This window comes from Ammospiza caudacuta, chromosome 5, assembly GCF_027887145.1.
Source record: "Ammospiza caudacuta isolate bAmmCau1 chromosome 5, bAmmCau1.pri, whole genome shotgun sequence".
NCBI classification, from domain to species: Eukaryota; Metazoa; Chordata; class Aves; order Passeriformes; family Passerellidae; genus Ammospiza; species Ammospiza caudacuta.
Window position 1 is genome coordinate 49916340 of NC_080597.1, and position 23697 is coordinate 49940036.

General features: G+C 37.1%; 1 protein-coding gene across 1 annotated transcript in view; it reads right to left on the reverse strand.

Annotated features, from left to right (window-relative positions):
• The window catches only part of CNTN1 (contactin 1), a 205777-nt gene that overhangs the window by 61234 nt on the left and 120846 nt on the right, over positions 1 to 23697 (reverse strand). The window contains exons 3-4 of the mRNA XM_058806137.1: positions 9979 to 10111; positions 1250 to 1379 (exon numbers count right to left, since the gene is read on the reverse strand). Coding sequence (XP_058662120.1) covers positions 1250 to 1379; positions 9979 to 10093 — 245 coding nt within the window. The 5' untranslated portion in view covers positions 10094 to 10111. The remainder of the gene's footprint in view (positions 1 to 1249; positions 1380 to 9978; positions 10112 to 23697) is intronic.

Below are 23697 nucleotides of genomic sequence, written 5' to 3' on the forward strand. Positions count from 1 at the left end.
AGGTGCAATGCAATTCTTTGAGTGTTTCTGCTAGTTCAGATTTTGCTGAGCCCACAATAGATAAAGAAGAATGTAAAAATTTATTTAGAACCTGTAATCATCTATAGATGGTGTGTTTACAGTCTTGCAGACAGAGCTGGGGGAGTCTCTGGACCAACTGGAAGGGATGGGGAAGTATAGCAAAAGGTATAAAATCTTAGCATATGTAATCTCTCTAAGCTTTCCAAGCATGGCAAGAGGAAGTGAGTGCAACAAAATGTCATATTCTGTACGGTGCTTCTGTACAGGCAGACAACCTGTCAGCAGATTTTTAAAAGTGGCAATGAAGATGAAATAAGCTGTTTTAATGGAGGAAAACCATAGTTGACCACAACACTGTAACAGATTTAGAATAATAGCCAGTAGACTTGATTGGTTTTTCTGTTCTAGAAACCAGTCTGGGAACACACATAAGTGAGTATTGGGGCAGATCACAGGGTAATTTACTGAAATGGATCTCTTTTGCTGGCAAGATATTGTGTCTGTCTTTAGTACAATTATAGCACTTTTCTGCCTATGATCAGGTTATAATTTAGTCACAGTCTTAATACTCATAACCTTAAGTACATTTCTCTTCACACTATGAGCAGATAATGGCTGACAAACTCATATTAATGTACAACAAATCATTGCTTTCTGCAATAATATAATTACTGTGAAAGAAGTCCTGTGAGAATCTGTATTAAAACTAGCTGAAATGTTTTTTTCAGAATGAAGCTTTTTATGTCTTCAGTAGCATAGATGACACATTTTTGACCACTGCCCTGCAACACAGAGGATGCAAAACCAACATGGGATGTAGAATATCCATGTCCAACCATCAGTACTTCTTCTTTCAAAGCAAAATATAATAAAAAAGCCATTCAGAATCAAAAAGAACAAAGACTCAAATCTATACTAACCTCAGCCTAAGCTGGAAAGATAATCTCTCAATTTTTTTAAAGGTCACTTTTTTTTTAAATTCACATATGGAGCAGTATTTCTTTCAGAATCTGAAAATATTTAATGCAATATACTGTTTTTAATACTGATTAGACATCTTGGCAAATTGAATCAAGGTTGAGTCTCAGTCAAAAATTGTGTATCTGCACTTTTTTTCCTGCCTTGAACACTTTTCTCCAACTTTTTAACACAATAATTTAATAAAACAATCTGAAATAGCTGCTGAATAAAATATGCAAGATTTGTAAATCAAAACAGTAGGTATTACCTGTAAGTAGGAAAAGGAACTGCTCGAGCTCTGCAGTTCATTGAAACTTGTCCATCTGAAGATTCTTCTGGATAGATGGTATCAATGGGTTGCTCCTCAAAAACGGGTCCATAACCTTTGTTTCCTTCCTCTGAAAACAGAATAGAGTTTCAAATTAATCACTTTTTAACTAGCAGTCAAACTGAAGATAAATTTGCATCACACATTCAAGAATCAAAATGTGAAGGCAAAATAGTGAGTCACTCAAAGTTAAATTCTATGTGCTTCAGCAAAACTGGAGCAGTACAGGTAACAAAAGCGCTGTCTATGCTTCACTGATTCATGCCTTCTGAGAACCAAAGTAACTCACACTTTGTTCCTGTAATACTACCTTGTGTACCTTCTCTGATGAAATTAATTATTTGTCATGTTTAGGCCAGAAGTGGAGATAATTAGGAACTGAAGGCAAGTCCCTTAGGAGTACAGTGAGAGCAACTTACCTCACAGAAACCAGCAAATTCTGATCAAAAAGGCTCGCATCCAAAACAACTACCTATAGTTATTTCTGATCTTACAGCCTAAACATCTCCAATGATTTTATGTACTTAGGAACAATCTTTACTACATCAGACTAAAAAACCCTTATGTTGGGTGTCAAAACCAAAAACTATATTGTTTCCAGATCACATTGTCCTTCCTTTGAAGCTGAGCTATGTATTAGCTTCTGCACTCCAATATACAAATTTAAAAAGGTCCTACACTGAAAATAATTTCAGTTTGGACAGCCAAGCACTTAAAGGTAAATAAACGTAAAACAGGTTTCAACACAACTCGTATTTTTTAATCTTTATCCTTCATTTGTGGATGCTGTTGTAAAGTTGGTAGGGTCTGCCCATCCCTTCTGCAATCCCTTCTCCTTTATCTCCTTCAAGCATACAAGGTTGTTCTTTGGGGTCTAAGAAGCAAGACTAAGAGCAAAGGTGGAATGCTCTGGGAAAATTATTCTCAGTAAATCCAGGATGTAAATGGGTTTTTTTCTGTGAAAATGTCAAATATGGATTCTAGGCAGAGAATGACTCTGTGAGGAAGCAGTGGATGCTTCATAGAGATAAAATTTTGAGACAACACAGTTGTCTAATTCTCACAGTCTTGTCTCTTACTGAGACTGAAATAATCTGGACACTTGTAAGCAAATTCATGGGAGAACAAATGAATACATGATTGCTAACAGGTTCACTTTCCATTCAAGTTCAGAGCCTTGCTTCAAATCCTAGAGATGTCAGAGACTTGTAAAATGACTGCAAGAATCTTGTAATACAAGGGAAACAAACAAAACAAACTCAATTTTAATCAATAAGATCCTCAGAGATGACTGAATAATTTAAATCTAAAGCAATGGTTAAGGATGGAAATGATTTTCAAAAGCAATGGTTAAGGATGGAAAAATCCTATCATTTTGCAGTAGTGTCTGCTGTCTATAAAAATTTGCTACATGTCTTGTAATTTAAAAATCTTCTCAGATCAATAAATAAACTGCTGGTGTAAAAGATGAATCTTCTTAAATCAAATGATTACTTTGTACTCCTACCCTTAAAATCCTATGTTTTGTCCTAAAACATTTTAGACTAAATTAGCCAGTTTTTAGAATCCTGTAAAAGAGGAAAGTGGCTCTCTATATATCTAAGGAATGTGAATTATACCAGTGTAAAAATACCACATATACATAAAATACTCTTTCTGCAGATATCTTTTTTGTTGTTTTAAAATTCCCTATTCACGGATGGACACTGTATTACAGTACTAGAAGAAGACTGCAGATAAAAAGAAACTTCCCTTTTGGCTTCTAATTGATGGTAAATGGTAAAAAAGTTACCATTTCCCTTGAGGACAGGAGCAGGTAAGGAAGATACTGTTACACTGTGAGATACATAGTCAGACAACTTATTTTTAAAAACTATTTCATGTAATGAGAATTCTTTCAAAGAAGCAAAGAAGAGCAGCTAGAAAGGCAGAGCTTTTGAGCAATGGTCTGCTTTCTTTCATATTTTAAAGCACAGCACAGTATAAAAATCTACATATTGCTAGACCAAAAGAAGAACTAATTTCAGACTGAAAAGGCAAGATTCACATACTTGCTCAGAGACTGGAATGACTAAGCCAGAAACCTGATGGCATGTTCTGTGCAGTTCTTAAATATGAGTACAGAATAACAACAGTCTACAGCAGCAAATCTCCATATCATATCCAGCTGACTCTTCACCTTAGGACTCAAACAACGTTACAGAGCACTTAGGCATTTCATGGCATGCATTTTTAATGCTGCCAGCACTATTAATTATACTGAGTGAAAGCTGCTTCTCACACCTATCAAATGTGCTTTATTAAGGCACTTCTGCTGCAATCTATTATGAATCTGGTTTCAGGTGCCTGTCTGCGCAGAATAAGATGTGCACACTGAATTTCAGGTATGGCAAACAATAAACCTTTTATTCTCAGCCACAAGACCACACGTGGACCAGTGATAAGAAACAGCACATGGGAGAAAAGAGAAGAGAAAGGGGCTGTGAAAGGATCTGCAAGAAACGTTCACACTTTAAGAGAAGTACCACGATTGTGGGACAAAATTTGGAGAGTGACAAAGGGAAGACTAAGAGTACAAGGAAAAGCATCAGCTCACTGAAGTTATGCCTACATGAAAAGGAAAAGTAGAGAAAGAAGAAGAAAATGGATGTATTAGGCAAACTGAGGATGTGATGAAGAGCACATTTCCTATGTTTGGATCCTGCTTTAGACAAGAGGATGGACTATCTGACCTCTCAAACAGTGCCCTATGTTTTGGGTAAATTTCTTGTGATTTGTATTTTAAATTGCAGCAGAAACAATCACCTGACTATTAGAGGCATTCTTCAGTGAATTCTGAAAACAAGACCCAGACCTTTCAATATTGCTAAAATGTATTAGGAAGTCTGTAAAAAGGTCAAGAAAATCTTTCCTCAACTGATGAGACTACGGATCCTGTATAAGAATCTTTCCCTCTGGAAGGTGGTCATATAATTCATTCTCCAAGTGACATTTTCTACTGAGTCTTCTCCTTCTCTTTCTGTTTCCTGTACACCTATCTATTTCCCTGGTACTCAACATTACCAAAATTGACTGCCTGAGACAGTTGTTGGGTGTGAGTATTGATCTACCTGCAAGTGTTGTATCCAATTACATATATTAACAGGAGAGAGGGACAAAGATCTGTTGATGTGGTGCATGGCTGGATTAACCTTGCGTGCAAAAGGGTGCTGCACGTAAGAGCCCTGGAGTCATGCATTATCAGTTTAACTAAGTTGTCAGGCTCTGCATTAGCCTTGCAAGACCAGAAACCATTTGATATTTAGAAGTAGATATTCTGTTTTGAGTATGTCAGAGAAATGAGGACCCACCCGTGTCTGAGAAGCTCATGCTCAAAAACAAGATGGTCTGCAAATGAGCCAAATATCTCTACCAGGCATGCAGGAACAGAAAATGGCACTTCCACATTTCTGAGTATTGTGATCACCAAACACATTATGATTATTTATTTATTTATGAATGTCAGACACTCAGCAATAGCACGTAATGGTCTTCTAAGATCCAAGCAGGGACAAGAGAGACAAGGTAAATAGGCATTAAGTACATTCATCTACTTCTTTTTTTGGAAGAAAATTATCTCTCTTTAGAAAACGTGAATAATTTTCTATGTTGTGATAAAAAGCTTTAAATAATGTAGATTCTAGCCTCCAGTTCAGAAATGCCTTTTTGAACCTACTGTTCTGGAAAATGTCCAAGCATGAATAATTTAAGGTTTGGGGGCTTGATTGTTTCTTTACTTCTCTAAATCATGTGGGAAAAGTTGTACTTGGCATTTATGGGAAGTTTATGTGCTGAAGCAGTAATATGTTCATATTGAAAAAATTCATAACGTACTGTGTGCTCATGATGGAGAAGAGAGGGTAAGTGTAAGCCACCAAGATGCTAAAGGCAAATCACTCTCCAAGAGCCAGTCAGCACTCAAACAGAAAAGGTAACCACTCCAGCACTCCCACTTCATATTATATGAAAGATGAAGACTGTCTTTGGGAAAGCTGCCTCTATTTATCTGGACTCAAAGGAGCAGGAGAATAACTTCTATTTCCTATGTTCCAGTGAGGACATTGAAGAGCCCCATAGTTAATGATACAGATTCTCCCTTACAACAAGTTTCAAGTATGAAAACCTCCAGCCCCTGGCAGAGCAAGCTTCTCCACTTGTGCCTAACAGAGTACAGTTTTCTAGTCTTCTCATACTGCCAAGAGGAATGTCAGCCAATACTAATTATAGTATTTTAAACATATTCCCATTTGTGTATTCAATATTTAAAATTTTAGGTGGTTCTTCCTCAAAAATTGAAGTGTTAGTTAAGAAGTGACTGAAGAGCCTAACATGTTGATCCCATGGGAAGGCCAGTGACCAGCAAATTAGGGATGAAGCTAAAGTGCAGTTGTTATTCTCCACAATCTCCCCACACAAGCCTTCCTGGTGCATATATCAGCAACACTCTCCGAAATTCAGCATGCTGTCTAAAAGCATGCCCAGGTACTCATCAAAACAACTGTGTTGCACTGTGAGGCTCTGCTGCTTACTGGCTTTCTTACTTTACCAGCCTTCTCTGAAGTTTCGGTTCCTAATGATTTTTGGAACTTTGGTTGCCTAAAAAGCAGAACAGTTTAGACATTTTTACCCCTGGACTATTGCCCCATTTTGCACATTTCAGGATAGTTTAGTAGAGTGACAAGCTGCCTTTTAAGCTGACCCAAACTCAGATACTGTCTGGCTCTGCACTACCAAATCCCAAGGTAAAAAGTAGAACATTTTATGAGAAACATATTATCAGAGGGACATTTTTCAATATTGATTCCTTTCATAGCCAAATGTAATCTACTATTCATTAAGCACAATAAAACACAGGGTTTCTGCAGTTTTTGGTTAGTCTTTTGGAAGAATAAAACAAGCTGCAGCTGAAGAACAGCTTAAGAACAGCTGAATCTTTTGGTGATAGATTAGTATCCCAACTGAAGACACACTGGAGTTCACTGATTTACCTGGGAAGTAGTGGATAACAGAAAAGTTTGAAATTCAGACTTAGCAACAGGATATTAATCTAAAGAACAGTCAAAGGCAACTTGGAAGTGCGTTGGAGAAATGTCAGGGGGAAGTGGAGAAGAGTCAAATATTATCAGTAATAGGCATGAAATAACTTTTTTGCAGTGGACTGACAATCACTGACATGTTCCCTGAGGAGTGGTTTGCTGCTCTCATTTGCCTTGCACTACTCAAAGTGCACTCTGAAAAGCAACTCTTGTAACAACTGTCTGTTTTATCAGTAAGTGGAGACCGAATTATTTATGGCTTTTTCACCAGTTTATATCTGCAACACTACATTTCAAGCACTAATTTACCTGGAAAAGAAATACTGCTCCTGTCTCATTGCAGAAGATGATCTCTGCCTTTACCTTTGATGCCTATACCTCTGATTCATAAAATCTTTGCTTCCTTTCAGTTAAGTAAGTACACATTTGCCACCAATGAGAAATGGCTAGTCAATGCAACAGTTCTCAGTTTCTGCCTCTAATTACCACAAAACAGAACTGGCTAAAAAAGTCAAGGCGTTTACTCCAAAGCAAACTCTAAACTTCTAAAAATGTATGTATTTCACTTTGAGAATTTTTTTAGAATTTCCTGCAGTGAGAAAAAGAACAATTTTAAAACAAATAGAACTACTCAGCTTTTAGAGTCTCAGAATCCCTGTCCTCTCTTCAGGCCTAATTAGAAACATCTCAAGTCACTGCAGCTTCAGGTTGCTAGCTCTCTGTTTCCCGAATACTTCTAGCTGTTAAAGTCTGAAGGCTCTCAATGCTCAGTCAAATACATGAATCCTGAATACTTTCAGGTTTTTTGGCCACTATTTTTGAACCTGGGGACACTCATAGGGTGAGACTTCTCAAAACATTGCATCTACAAGCTATCGCTTTCCTGGGTCCAGAGCAGTTAATATAATAGTAGGTCTGTTTAGGAAGCATGGATCGCAAAAACCTAGACTACAGAGTCACAGACGAGCTTGCCAAAGGCAATTTACAGAGTAGAACCACCTAGAACTGCAGATCCAGCACCACAGAAGGCAGGAAGAGACAAATATACTTCCAAAGAAAGTGTGTTTTGCTAAAAGGTGCTAAAACAACTTCTTAAATACTCTTTCAATATCTGTTTCCAGTTACCTTGCCTCTTCACTCTGGAACTTGGTCTGCCTTCCTATTTTAATGAGCACTCATGATCTTTACTCAGAAATGTCCCCAGTTTACACATCCTCCATTACTGTTGACATTGCCAGCATTCCCCTTGATAACATCCTGTGTGAAAGAAAACCTCCCAGAACTTGATCACTCTACTCACTTCTTTCTCTTCAGTATCTTTCAATTTTTAACCACACTGAGAACATTTCCAAGCAACCTGTTATATTTCATCTTGGTTGCAGATACATATTGCATACTGCAGATACACATTTTCTGGATACAATGGCATTTTCATTGCCAAGACATGCATTGAAGACAATTAAGCCTGACTTCCAGCAGCTCTCAAACCCATTTGAAATAGGAAACCCTCCAGCAAGATTCAAGTGCTGGGGCTGAGCAAAGACTGCAACATCAGATTTACATAACCTAGATGGGTACCATAAACTCTAGATGATAGAAGCAGACTTTCTCTTCACTCAAAAGGTTATTAAATGATTTATGTGAATTTATTGATTTAATGATTTATGCGAAGTAGAGCAGGTCCTGGAGCAGAGAGCCTTACACTGCAATACACTGGCAGCAACAAACACCCTCTGATTATATAAAACTAGGAATCTTCCACACTGAAGGGCAGTGCAATACCTTTAGAGACGGTCACAGGTCTTAACTTTGGCTTTTGATTAAAAATGCAAGTAAGTATTTATTCCATACCAGGAGATAAGTTAGGAAATGTGTTTGAACTGTAACAGCATTATTAGAACCTGCCTTGGATTCAAAATCCTTCACACCAATGGCTTCCATCTTGTTTGTGGCAATCTAAGAGTGCCAAGAACAACAGCCCAGTGAGAGATCAAACGAGCCTTGCAACGACAGTGCCAGTGTGTACTCACGATGCACATGGTGTCATGACAGCCCCCTCTGTTCTTCCAATGTCACTTGGGTGTTACCCTCACAGCTCATGGCCTTCCAATGCCATTCTCAGGAACTCGCCAGCAGCTACATTCTGGGGCCAAGGTTTTTTTGGCTAATGGGCACAAATGTGATGTGCAGAATACATAATAACATCAATAATTCGATCCTGCCTGTCAAGAAATTACCTGAACATTTGCTCTCCTTGATTGACTCATCCATTTTATCAAGCAGTGTCCAGCACTTGTTTGGCTACTGTAGCTGATTGTTTTGTTTGATCTCAACAGGTCCAGAACAAAATCACATGTGTAACGTTACTGATAGCACTTCACAGTTTTTCTTTATTATTATTTTATTCTTTGAGAAAAAGCCCAGCATTGAATTAAAGTGAGTTTAAAGTTTTAATTTTGGTGCTATAGCAAGCCTCATATCTTTACAAAGAAAAAATCTCTTGAAACACACAGCAAATATATTGTGAAGGTACTGATTTTTATCAGGCATCAGTAAATCCTCCATCAAACTCAGATGTGGACTAAAGAACACTATTCAAAACCACAGAGTAAAGTAATGTTCCTACTATACCAGAAATCATTCCTGCAAGCTCTGGACTGATTTCTTAAAGGCAATAAGCTTACCTCACACTATAAATCATATTTTTTGACTCGGTAATAAGGAATATGGTCTCATGGAAGTGAAATTAAGGCAATGCCTGAAATGATATCCCAGATTAAGCAAGTCAGTGAACCTCAAAGTAGGGAAGGATCTAAAGCCTACCTTGAAATTAACCAAAACATTAGAACACAATGTTTGCACTTTTCAAATATTGGTGAATATTTTGTACATGCTGTGTTTATGCTAAAAGAAAAATTCATCCCAGCAACTAAAACCCATCATTCATTTAAATTGGCAAGGAAATCTGAAACAAGCTTTAGAAATCTCAAAGTTGTTTGGAACAGTTGGAATTTTGCCTTTTCACAGACCTCCCTTTATCTCTTAAAATGGAACTAAAATGTCAATTGCAAATATTTCTCTTAATGCAGATGCTAGAAATATGACTCCAGAATGTTTTATTTATGGCCCCATCTCTATTTATGAAAAAAAAAAAAATTTAATAAAAAATTGGAGTCAGAATATGCAGAATTACCCCACTGTATTATGAAAAACCACCGCTACACTGGGCTTCTGAAAAATTATGAATTTTAGATGGTGTGAATAATACAGAATTTTGTTTTTCATTATTCTAAACAGGTGGATCTTCTGCACACAATAGAAAATTGATATACTTTTTATAATCTAGAGAAAGATTTCATTCTGTAAATCAAATTAGACAATGCCAAATTTAAAGTCCAGATCTGTCTTTTTTCATAATTTTTATTATGGCAGCCATTCTAATAAATATGCTTCCTGCCAGTTTCACTGTTCACATTTAGTAATTTGTTGTATCAGCACTAATAAATTAAATCCATAAAAACATTCTAATTGTCCTTGAAACACATAAAACTAACAACAGTTACTTTAAGGAATTAACACAGGAGATCGTCTTACCTACTGCCAGGGAGTAGACAAAACAGGGTGTAATAAGATGATAGATGAAAAACCAAATGGTTATCTTCTGTTCAGCCATCATCTCAAAAGGAACTGTGCACTTCAATACCATCATTCAGAGAACTAAAAAAGTCTGTTACAGAGAAAGAGGAGAGAGTCAATAACTCGGACATAAGGCTTTATCTCATATCACATTTGGCATGGCAGATGATGCAACTAAACTGAATACTTAAGAGTTATCTTTTCAATAATAAATGCATCATCAGAATTTCTGGATCAAATTAATTATATCTATTATTCAGAGAGCACTCTGTTTCAGAGTACTCAGATGTTCTGGTGATGCTATAATACGGTAAATGTTAAAACTGAGCATCCTTTTTTACACTTCTCTTCTGTATTCTATCCTCCATCTCAGTAAACACTACATTGCAATTCTTGCCTTCAAAATCTGTAAAAAAAGACTACAGTGAAACTCAAGTCCATACATCTCTTTCAGATTCATTTTGTCTAGTATATCACCATTTTAAAATTTTAATATACAATTAATTGTCCTTCACAAAAGTGGCTATATTTTTCATGACTTTCCTTTTAAATACTGAATATAATAATTATTGCTATGTTGCTTTCAAAGGTTAGTATATGTACAGGAGAAACTCTGCCTGTATATATACTAAAACCAAGCTAAAAAAGCATGCAGCTTCTTAAGAATAGTCTAAGATTTTATAAATAATTTTTCAGACACTTTTGTAAGATTTGTTACTACTTCAAATCAGAATATTTTGCCTTTTTTTTTTCTTGCTGGGGACTATTATCTATTTCTTTAGAGAAATGTGTCATCATGTTTGCAGTGTGCAATTCTCTAGGTTTTTTTGATGGATTTCTTGTCACGAATATATAAACACATCCTTTATATCCATCACACCTTGTTCTTGCTTGTTGATTGGTTCTGCTCTAGCACTCATTAAGAACTTCACACGAAGCAAGGCTTCCAGCTTATCACTGACAGAATACTGTATCTCAGGCACACGCTGATATCATCCAGTCCCCTCAGTATATTAATTTTGTTACTATTTCATTATAAAATATGCTTATACATACTTAAAAAGCCTTCCGCAATATGCATCCCAGAACATGGTGCATGCTAAAATAAGAAGACTTGTAGATGAGGGGCATTGTTTAGTGGTAGACTTGAGCAGGTCGGGGTAAGCAGCTGGAGTCAAGAGGTCTTTTCCAACGTGAAAGATTCCATGATTCTGATGTTGCATTGCCATTTTTAGCAAGGTGAAATCTCAATGCTTCTGCTTTCCAGCCTCCCATGCCAGGAACTGATGACTCTGACAGTGACATCCACCTTTTACCATGATACTTGCCCTTTCCACGTCAAAATTTTTACCTAATTGTTCATTTCCAAAATTCAGATATTCTAGATCTTGTTTTGAAACTGTGCCGTTTCCCACCTCCAGCATCAAGAAAGGAGCATTTTTAAACTACAAAGCACAAATACAAATACACTTGACTCCCTAAGTACGGTCAGGATAAATCCTGCCCTTATTGCAGAGAACCTCTCATCTGAGCTGTTGCCAGACATGCCTGCTGCAGTGTATGTGTCTCACATCTCCCCCTGAGGTGGCTAGGAATGTGTCTTGGCCTCTGGGGCCTTTTACTTCTCCCCTATTTCCCAGAATAATGCGAAGATGTTCATTTGAACATGCCTCAAACAGTGACCCTGCCTTAGAACAGAGTTTCAAGAGTGTTTTGATAAACTCATCATGCAGGAAAACGACAATAAATATCACAAGAAAATATTCTGGCTCAGAAAGTACAGGAGCTGTTGCATGTCACATTTGCCCCTTTTTGAAGCAGAGTAAATCCTTAATAAAAAGTTAAAAGCTGTATGACCCTACAGTTATGGCTGTTACATGACAACTGTGCTCAGCAAAAGACAGACAAGAGTTAAACAGTGATTCCCCAGAACTGAGATTTATTTAGAAATATTCCCTAGAAAAAGGCTCTTAGATTGGCAACAAACACATATGCTTACTATAGCTGGATCCAAGGAGAAAGATTTACTAAACATCTTTACCTTCCCACTTCTGTTGGCACTAAAGTTTCTTTAGATTCTGTCACACAAAGGACATCCACAACCATTTCAAGCATCTACCTTGACCAATGAATGAATTACTGTGTGTGATTCATCCAGAAGGCAGTGGTAGGTTTGATCAAGAAATTACTTTGTATGCTTTTCCAGCAGCCACGCCCAGACTATGACATCCTTGTGATATGACACTGCCTTGCCTGAAACATTTGTTTCCAAATGACAAGAGTAAAGTGCATAGTTATGCTGAAATAATGCACATAATTAAATAGCAAAGAAACGGGAACTCTTTAGGGAACAACGGTAATTACACAGCAGCTCATGATGATAATAACTGTGTTCAAGTGTACTGATAGAGGAGACTGTTAAGAGCACTGTGTTCTCTGACATTATAGTCAGAGAGGGAAGATCCCTCCTCCCTCTCTTCAGCAGAATTTAGGTTTGATTTTGGAAAGATACAATATCCTCTAGTTCCCCAAAAATCCATTTTTGCTGGCTCAGAAAAAAAAAATGGTTTCAACAATGGCTTCAAATGCAGTAAATAAGAACTGTGTCAGTAAACGCTATAAATACTTCATTTTATTCAGAGACAAAAATATCCACCCTGCCAGGATTTAAATCCTTTCCCTACTCGCACTTGTTTCGGCTGAGTGGGTTCTGTATATATAGCACAGCCATCCCTCCTGATTCATCTCAGCTTGTGGGTGAGAAGCTGTTTCACATCGCTCTGCTGAATTTTGGCAGACCTGGCTGCTATGCGATGAGACAGCAGGCAGGTTACTGCTGTGTGTGTGGCAGGTGGCAGAGCTGTGCAGTGCCACCACCCAGCTGCCCAAGGAGCCCTCCCTGTGCAGCTGAGGGAGCAGCACTGGTGCCAGAGGCAGCACTGTGAGCTGCACTGCTCAGGCAGCACAATCTACTCTTGCTCTACAGCTCCCAACCTTTATTCTCTGCAGAGTGAGAGGGGTATTGCTGCCTAATTAAAAATCATTCCTGAACAAATGAACAGCTGAGTAACTTTTCTCCTCTGAAAAAGCACAGTGTGTCTACACATCTAGACATACATCCTTCAGTCTGCACAGTACACTATCCTTCTTCCAAACAAACCATCACAATTTCAGAAAACAAGTCAGACACTTTAAAAATATGTATTAAAATAAGCAGGCATTTAAATGCAACCATGCCATGTTTAATTACTAAATAATGCTCATTAACACACTCAAGTCTCTTTTCACTGTTCAGTTTGCCAGAAGAACCAGTCCCAGTCACCACTACAGCACCTTTGCTAGATTCAAAAATACAAGTTCTGGTGAGCTGTCTGGAGTGCAATCCCCAAAGGAGGTAGAAAAAACTGGGGCATTGGCTGCTGAATGAGAAGCACGTTGAATTTTGAATGCAGGGACCTGTCAGAGCGCTTCTGGAGGCCTGGAGTGTCTCATGATGCTTCATTAGGATGAGAGGCGTTCCCAGGACACAAGGGAAAACATGTCTGTCTACAGTATCCAATTGTAAGGATTCTTTAATCTCTCAAAATGCACTTTAGGAAAATATCTACATTTTCTGCCATGTGTGACTTTGAGATCTTCAGTGCACTTTGGCATTTGTTTAAGGAAAAAAGACACCTATTTTACAGCTATAGAAGCAGACAGTGTTTTCCATCACTTCCCTGATAAATCCAAACATGCAGATGACATCATTGTTTTGCAAAGAAATAAAGCATTTACAGGGTAGACTCAAAAAGAAATTACAAACAGTAAGTAATTGAAGTCAGTTGAATAAAGATTTTCAAGATCCAAGGCAGCTCAAACAAAGTACCTAATCTACCAGATTTGAAATCAAGAAGGGACAGGGATAGACAAGGGACAGCAGAGCAACAGTAGGGGATGTTGAAGAGGTGAAGAAGAGACCAAGATCTCATCACTACAGAGGGAAGGAATGCCATGTGGGACATTTAGGATCTGTGAGAAGATGGAAGCAATAAACCAACCCAAAAGGGCTGGTAGAAAAGAAGGCAGAGAGGGAAAGTGAAGGAGATATAGGTAGATAAAGATGTATGAGAATTGTCAGTTGCCTCTGTCAGTAAATGTCAACCTTTACCATGGAAGAGCTTTCCTGAACCCTGCCTGCCAAGGCTTTCAGTGTGGGGGCAGCATGATTGTCAGCCCCAGACACCCACTCCAGGCTCCAGACAGGAACCCCAAGTGCTGAAGGGGAAGAGAGGGGGCAGAACAAAGTGTTTAGGAACTCTGGCATGGTACACATAGCTAGAAGAGGTAAATCAAGATGCTTGTTATGATCCTCATTTCCTGGTATATTATGATAATTACAGACATTCAAGTTTCAGAATTGGTAGAGATTCTGTCCAGATTAGACTGTAAATAGATACAACAATCTAGAAGAAATATGTGGCTCCCTACCCTTTTTCAAAAAATGAATATATATAATTGCAATAATTCACTCGCAAATTAACACAGTGGCAAGTTATAATCAAAGTCTTTTAGGAGTCACACAATACTTCAGCCTAATCAGTGTTTTGTATTTGTTTTTACTCCAGACTCTTTCAGTGATTTTTGTAAGCATGTAATTGCTCCTCGTCTTTATTTTCTTAAAAGAGTTACCATTTTCTTCTATGATAAGTAACTCCTCACAAATCTTGTTAGTTGCTCAGTATGTAGAAATACCACATAATGGTTTAATTTAAAAAAAATTATGTACATTGCATATTATTTATTGTATCACTTTTTGTCCTTTTCTGCTATTTTGACCCTTGCAAATTAATTTTGTGATCAATGAACCAGTTCTGACAATCAGGTTAAAAATGTGCCATTAAAAAGGGGACTGAATCTTCTTCACAAGTCTGGCTTCTCAACCATCACCCACGCATAATCCAATTTACTTCTGAAGCCAATGCTTTAGCCACTAGCATTTATAGCTTTCTCTATTACTGTAAAAGTGATGACAGTCAAGTTCCTTGCCACTGCACAGATTTGTCTCGTTCCAGTGGTCTGGGATTGCTGTAAGCAAAGTTCCAAACCAGCCCTCTTACAGCACTGCTGCATCTGCAAGAGATTTTGTGTGTTAGCTGGCTGTCACTTAGGAGTCCAAAAGTGACTTTAGTTCCCTTCAATAAAGACTTGTAGAAATACTTCACTTCCTTATGACTTTGATAACTATAATCTTTGGTTTTGACAGAATTGTTCAAGTGAAAACAGAATCTCAAATCCACCACTCACAATACTGCCCACTGGCCCAAACAGTCCATTATCAACAGTTGTGCTTCTAATATTTTCCACTTCATCCTATATAAAGAATATAGCTACACTCTCCCTTTCACATGAATGAAATCCAGCTAAAAGCACATCAATTTGATAGCCCATAAGTAAGATACTCTTCTTGAACAGAATTTACAATTTCAAGGACAATATGCAATGACATAACAAAAAAGCACAAAGTTGGCGCAACATACAGGCTAATTCTTCCCCTCCAATAACTCCATGCTTTTTAACTGCTTACTGGTGCCAAGTACCCAATAATTAAAAAAAAAATTAAAACAAACACAGAATAAGTTTATTAATATATTTTAACAGGCTAAATTAGCAAGTGATTCTATCACTACTGGATAACCAGCTCTGGGATTTTGATTAATAAATATTGACTTGGAAATAGAAAAAAACAGTATCTTGGAGGTGATCTGGAATTTAACACCATCTGGAATTTAATCTGGACAAAGATCACAAGGAAGACAAGAAGGGATTCTTCAAATGAACCAAAAACAAAAGGAAAACAAAGGATATAATGTGGGTCCATTGCTAAATGGAGTGGGAACTGGTTACATGAGGATGCTCAAAAAATGCTGATGGACATCTTGACAAGGCTGCTTGGAATTATCTTTGAAAGGCTGTGGTGATCAGAAAAGGTCCCTGAGTACTGGAAGAAAGCAAAGGCCACTCTGGTCTTCAAAAAAGTCAGCCTCACCTCAATCCTCAGAAAGCTGATGTAGTGCCCCATTCTGGAGGCCATCTCTACCCACAGAGATGACAAGAAAGCAATCAGGAGTAGGCAAGGAACATTCCTCAAAGGAAAATCATGCTTGACCAACCTCATTACCTTCTACAACATCACCTCGTTACCATCTACAACCTCATTACCTTCTACAACAAAACAACTACATGGAAAAATGAGGACAGAGCAGCGGGTGTTTTCTAGCTCAACTTCAGCAAGGTTTTGAACACTGTCTTGCACCATCCTCATAGGAAAACTCCAGAAATGCAGGCTGGATCAGTGGACAGTGAGCAGAACTGAGAACTGGCTGAACATCAGATCCCATAGTATCATAAGCAGCAGAGGGTTTAGCTGGAGTCCTGTCACTAATACTGTGCACAGTATGGTTTAATGTATTCATCACTGACTTGGATGAAAATGCAACCTCAGTAAAATCACAACAATACAAACCTGACAGGAGGGCTGATAGCCCAGCGTGCTGTGAGCCCTTCAGAAGGGCCTCAGCAGGTTGCAGAGATAGACAGAGAAGAGTTGTCTGAAATTCAAGGAAGGTAAATGCAGGTGCCTGCACTTGAGGAAGAAAGCACCAACACAGGCTGCATCATCCTTCCCATTTTCATTGTTTCTCTCTGTTTTGTCTTTTTGTTATTTTGTCCGCATATTTTACACAACTAATAATATGTCTCTTTTTTCTTACTTGCATCCACTGATTCATTATGAATCAACATTAATTTTCTTCCCTACAAGGGCCTTAGAGTGGTCACAGCTCAGCTAACCAACACCTCTGTAACAAGTGGTCATCTGGTAATACTATTACAAACATACATTTTCAGGAACATTAAGCATCTTCTAATTTGTGGTAAGCTAAACAACTCATCTTTACTATTAATCATTAATATAGTTTAGTTACTTTTCTTTAGCAGGTGCAAAAACATAGTTTGAAATACTTTCAGATTATGAAGTCTTCCTTAGTGGTACTTACACACAGTCTTTAATTATCACATCAGCAACACAGCATCAGACAGACAGTTCCTGTCCACACTATTTGCTCTATCAGCAACTTGTTGCTCTTTCTTCTAAGGTAATAAAAAAGAAAAGGATCACTTACTACTATCATAACTCACAGGCATTACTCACTTTTTTTCAAAGCTTGCTGCCTAAAGACTGCCTGGTAAAATATTTCAGCAACAAAAATCAATAAACCTCCTTCCAAGTCCTGAGCATCCTGCAGAACAGCACACTACTCTGTTCCCATATGTACACTTACACAAGCTTCCACTTGTGTCTTAAAGACCAAGCAGTTTAAATTTGACTCCAAGGTTACCAAACATACTCAAGTATCTAAAATCAGCATGAAAAAACATTAGCTACTAATACAAATAAATATCCATTACTAAAACTGGGTATTCCTTCATGAGAATAGAGATTTTTAGGTTACTTTGGTCAATACCTTTTAAGGGACAAAACACATTAACTTCTTAAGAAAAATTAAGTGTACAATTTATGTTCTTTATTTTGAGCTTTAAATTTTGTTAGTTTATAAAAGAAAAAATACTAATCAGAACATTATAGGGAAATTAAATCTTAAAGAGATCCATTTCTAAGAAAAAAAATAATTTTATGTTTCAGAAAAATGAAATGAAAACTATAAAAATCTTTATCATGTTCTTGGCATTTTCATTTGATTTTCACATTTTCTTGAACTTAGTAATACCTTGTTATTCATCAGTAAATAGAGATACTGTAATGAATCGTGTATATTCAATAAGTTCACAGCAGATGTATTTATATACATAAAAATTTAACAGTTTATCCATATAATCTGCAACTCAGGATACTCTATAACATACTACTTATTATACAGCCAAGGACAAGCTCAGCGGGAGATTTCATCTTCAAAATGCATGTTTCCTAGCAACTCTCTTGAAATCAGAGTAGCATTTTTAAAATTTACATCAATCACTTGGAACTGTTGAGAATACTTAAAAACATCTCTTTCATCCTATGAATAAACAGTTTGAATCAGACTAGCAGCTGCAAAAAGGAGAAAAAAGAAAAATCAACTCAATGTTTACTAGAACTTGCTGGTGGATTTTGGAACAATACATTATTTGTGCCTTTTGGTTTTAAGCTTACACATTTCAGAACAGATGTTGGTGAGATTCATTGGTGTTTTTTATAGGTTTGAGCCATCATCACCATTTCAAAGTTTCTCTGTGTTTTAGAGACTACTTTTCAGGGATACATAATCATGAAGTAGGCTTAGCTCTGCTCTGGATATCTTAGCAGACAAGGAATTATTTCATTCTATTGGTCTCATGACCTACAACTAAAGCATTGTTTCTGTAGTCTCCAGATTTTTGGGGAGAAAAAAAAGAATAATTATTTTGAAAGCTGAGTTTCTTGGCTCTTAATTATCAGTTGATACTTTTAATACATGAGTTACCTATCAATGCCAGCAGAACCTTTGAGGCACACAGCACATACAGAAATCTCTCCTAACACTTAGTCAGCAAGGAGGGACATGTGGACATACAGCATCAGAACAGCCTTTGGAAACCCCTGTGCCAAAGTCACTACATCTGACATAAGAAATCATATTTTCCCAAAGCTACTAAGAATCTTGATCTCATGACTGCACTTAGATTAAATCAAGGTGGATCAAGGAAGAGAACAGACAGGAAAATGGGCAGGCAAAGGGTCTGGTTGCGACTCTTCTGGGTGACGGGTCCCCATTCTGTATGCACGTGTGTGGACAGACACACAGGCGCACACCACTGGGATGGGACCAGAGTCCAGGTCCCTGTGGTGGCAGCAGCAGGAGACAACAGAATGTGTCAGAGGTTTGAGAGGTGCTGTCACATCTTGCAACAACTCCATGTTTTTCCAGGCAAAGGAATTGAGTCCCCACAGACAGAGTTAAACGACTGCCTACAGGTGCTGCACAGCTAACCTGCATTTACTGCATTTCTGACATGGCCTCCAACACGGGGCTTTCCCTGTTTAGGAGCTTCTCACAAAACAGGTATGATGAAAACTGAAGTAAATGATACCTGAAAAAGATAATCCTTTCAAATTAGGAATCGTACCATTTTTGAATAATAACTCTGACTTGAAAGTATGAGAAAGTATGTAGTAGTGCTAGGGTTCTGTGCTCACTACTCCTGTTTTTCAGCACTGAAGAGAGCTCAAACATACCATGTCTTTGCTTAAAACTTACACAGTGAATAGGCACAGTAATTTTATTCATTTTCCCTGTTATGACCTAATGTTTTCATCTTTGGCCAAAGAACAATACTTCCTAATTCCTGATTTCCAACTTCTGGATAAAAGAATTATTATTATTAATATTATTATTATTACTATCATCATCATCATTAAATTTTTCCAATAATTTAGGTTTATCTGGGGGTTATATATGACCAAAACTGTTCAACAAGCAAGGCTGACCATTCAAACTGCTAAGTACTCATACAATACTAATGTTCTGATTTTTCATTGTCTGGTACTACAACTGAAGGGCAAGAAACCCATTACCTAAGAAAAAGAAGAGCATACAATCACCTGCAGACACCGTTCTACCCAGCAAAAGCAAAGTAATCAGCATATATTCTAATATCTCTGGTGATATGCTAGTGGATCTACAAATTATGCTTTAATCCATTAACTTTCACACATACTTTCTATCATGCCTGCCTTTGTCTTCCTTGACCTTTTCCCCAAAGTGCTCAACTTTTCTTAATTGATCTAATTTAAATGGAGAGGCATGTAAAGTACTTTTCATGTTCAATTTATTTCTAAAAAAAAATTTGATAAAATTACCTCCAGATGTACAGCTGAAATGACAACAGAACAGACGAAGTATTACTCACAGTAACCAATACCAGAAATTAAATAGCATCATTACCTTCTTTGGAATCTCTGTGCTTTCATACTGACGGACATATGAGAATACAGTTTAGCATGTGTAAGAATATTTTAAAAGGCTATGTGAAGGATGATGCTATTTTTAGAGATCCAGAACTTCTGTATATCACATTCTGTGGTCTGCTAATGCATCTGTCAAATGAATCATTATAGTAACACAAATGTAGCCATTTAGTATTTCCATTTCTCAAAATATTACAATAAATTGCCTTTTAAATGTACACAGTTTAGTCTGTAACATTCTTTGGGGGTATTTGCCTTCTTTTGGTATAATTTTTTTTGTAAAAAATTATATTTTTTGTAAAAAAAAATTACCGATTTCCACAATATAATTTCCAGAATATGAAAAAATCTTCTAGTAGAGAAAATGACTATGAAATATTCAATACACACAATTAAACTAACCAGGCATTTTGCATCACAGTTTTATATATTACCTTTCTCTTCTTATAAGAGAGTAGCTACAGAGTAGCTCTAGGTCACAGCACAGATAGCTTCTGTGCTGATGGTATAACAGAAAAACCCTTTTATAAGGCATTGAAAGTTGACAATAAGTCAGTATTATCTTAGATATGCCTTCTTACATTACTATTTGCTTTGGCAATTTATTTTAATGCTGTAATCTGTCTTTCCCTTCAAAGCAAACACAGAAGTTCAAGGGCAATTTTAAAGAGCTAAGATTTCAGTATTTGTGATCCAACACATGATTTCAAGTCCAAACTCTCGCAGATCATTCTTTGGACTCTTCAGCAGAAACATGACAATGACAGGAGCACCCAGTCCTTTGTCAGAATGGCATACTGGCACTGAAGGATTTAGGCAGAAGCACAGTAGAACAAATAGGAAGTATTTCCTAATTTGAACAAAATTAGGAAATAATGTGATGGTTTAGCCGGCCCCAGGACGAAGGTTAGGGTTCTATGGGAATGGAGTGTTACCAGATTATCATGAAAAGATGAGCTTTGGAAGACATGCAGCAAACTTCACTCCAGGAGGCACGATATCCCCTAAGAGAGCATGTACCAAAGAATTGAGAAATAATGTAAATTAATATACCCCTTTCTTGTACATGAGAATTGAATGAAAGCTAGATTTTACCTGGTATACGTGGGCAAACTCCTCTTTGTCTATGACTAGGATAACATGGTCAAAACCAGATTTTTTTTGATACAGACAAAAAGAGAAATTTTCTTCATCTCTGCTCTTATATTTGATACCTGAGATTACAGTTGAGGAGATTATTTAAGACACCTTGCTATATTCAGTAAATTGTATGTGAAGAGGAAAAAAGTAAAGAGAATTTAATTCCTTTGCTTATCATCAACCTTCCTGTCTTCATGTTTGTTTTCCAGTATACAGTTTTAAGAAAATAGTCACCAGTATTTATATATATTCACAAAATATTATAGTGCTGTGCCTATAACATATAATGTGTCAGATATTTTCATTAAGTGCTTTTGTTAATACCACTATTTTATGCTTCATGGCATATCTAAAGATCATTTCTTCTAACACATCATTAGTATTTTTTTAATGGTTTTGGTTGGCAATTTGGACTTATCTTGCAAAGAGTGTGAACCTACAATGAACACCAAATACATTTAAATCAAATACAGAGAGAAATGGTCAGATGATAGTCCTAAGTGACTGGTATCAAGAGCTCTTGGACTCCATTATGTTTTAAAATAAATTATGCAAGAAATGGATTTGTAAAGAATCCTCAAAACCTGACAGAAATCTCACACAGTCTTGTACATCTATATGCAAACCTGAGATAAGGTGTGCTGACTTAGGAAGGCCATGGAATAGAGATGACATTGTTGAGAGAGAGATTGAGCTAGAAGCAAGTTTCAACAAGTTTCAAAATTGAGCCTTAAAAAAAGACCAGATATTTTAGAGAATCAGAACTGTGAAAGATGCATTGCAGCAGGACCACATGGGGAAAAAATACAGGTGATTGGTGTTAGAAGGAATAGCAGCACTGTGTGGCAAAAGCTAACAGGCTGAAAAACATTTATAAGGTATTGTAACCAGGAAATAGATTGCCTTCTGATGGAATGGCACTGAGTTTTACATCTCTTGTGCCTCAGCATTCATCGAGACTGATAATGGAATAACATCTTTTAAAATGCCTCTCAGTTCTCTGTCTCTGTAAAAGCTGAGAAAACCAACAAAAGTGACTCATCCAGTGTCTCATAAATTTTATTGAAAACATTTAGCTAAAATAAAATGCAAATCATAAATTAAAATAAATTCTGAGGACGGTTATCTGAAAGTGATCATCTGCTGCTGTGAAACAAGGTAATGAATTTGACTAAATCTGCAAATATTTTGAAGAAATTTTGAATAAATTTGTATTCAAAATTGAATATGTACCTTGAAGATGGTTCTAAACAGTTATTTTTTGTGTTTCAATCGCCAACTTTTTGTTATTGATTTTGCATATTTAAGTTTTCATTTCTTATGTGGTGTAAAATCCCCTTCTTTTCCTCATTCCCAACAGACACAGGTTAGATATTACAATAACACTCAGGTGGAAGAAGTCTGACAGCCTTTGGGAACAGCTTTTACAGCAGGCATTGTAAAAGTTTCCTTGAATTCAAGCCACTTTAAAGTCTATCTCTTTGAGGCCATGTTTCAGGGTCACTTTGACACAGAAAATTTCCTTTCTGATGTCTTCCCTTTCACAACTGTATTGTTGTTCGTGCTGCCAGGAAGGCACACAACCGCAAGATACAAGCAAAACCTTGAAGGCTTGGACCTTTCCCATGTAACAGTGCCAAAGGAAGGACATGGAAAAAGAAATTACAAGAGAAGGTTTTTGACCTGTTCAGCTTGGTAATACCTGTCACTTTCAATTAACTGTAAATTCACTCCTGGTATAACTGCAAATGAAAAAAAGTCTGTTTTTTTAAAAAAATCACAATTAACAGTAAGTACAAAGCAGCCACAGTGTTCTTCCATGCTTAGAAAACCAAGGCATTCACCGCAAAAAGGAATAAATTATGGAAGTTATAAACGAGAATGGGTGCTCTCTGGACAGCAGCAACTCTGAAAAACCTCTAAGGGATTCAGAGGACAAGCAATTTTGCTGGGGTTTCCAGGACAATGCTGAGGCTGAAAGAACTGTGTGACCCTTAGGGATTAAATGACTAACAAGTACAATTATCATGTGAATTTGCTTGTTAGAAATAAGCAAATTTGCTTGGAAAGAGCATGACTCATATGTGAACACTATGAATAATTGTGATGCTGAGTGATATTTATTTAAAGAGACAAAAAAGAGCACGGAGAGAGGTAAAATATACACATATATACAAAAGGAGTGGAGAAAATGCCTTATGGCAAGAACTTTGCTTGTTCAACCTGTTTGGCATATCAAGGAGATGACTGATGAATATCCTGGTTACAGGACATAAGTATGGCTTGAAAACACAGGACACAAAAAGGTACTGCTGTCTTCTGGAGAAAGACATAATAAAACCATAAATCTGGAATTTGATTCTGAAATTATTTAGATGGGATGTATGGTAAAATTTTAGCAGGGCATACAGTGACATTCCCAGCTCTTGGAGTCTTCAGTGCCTACTGAACATTCTTTTGCAAGGCAGAAAGTACCAGCACTGAGGCAGCCGACCTGCCCCGCAGCTCTCACTGCCTTTCAAGACCTCCAGCTGCAGACAGAAGGCAGGTGA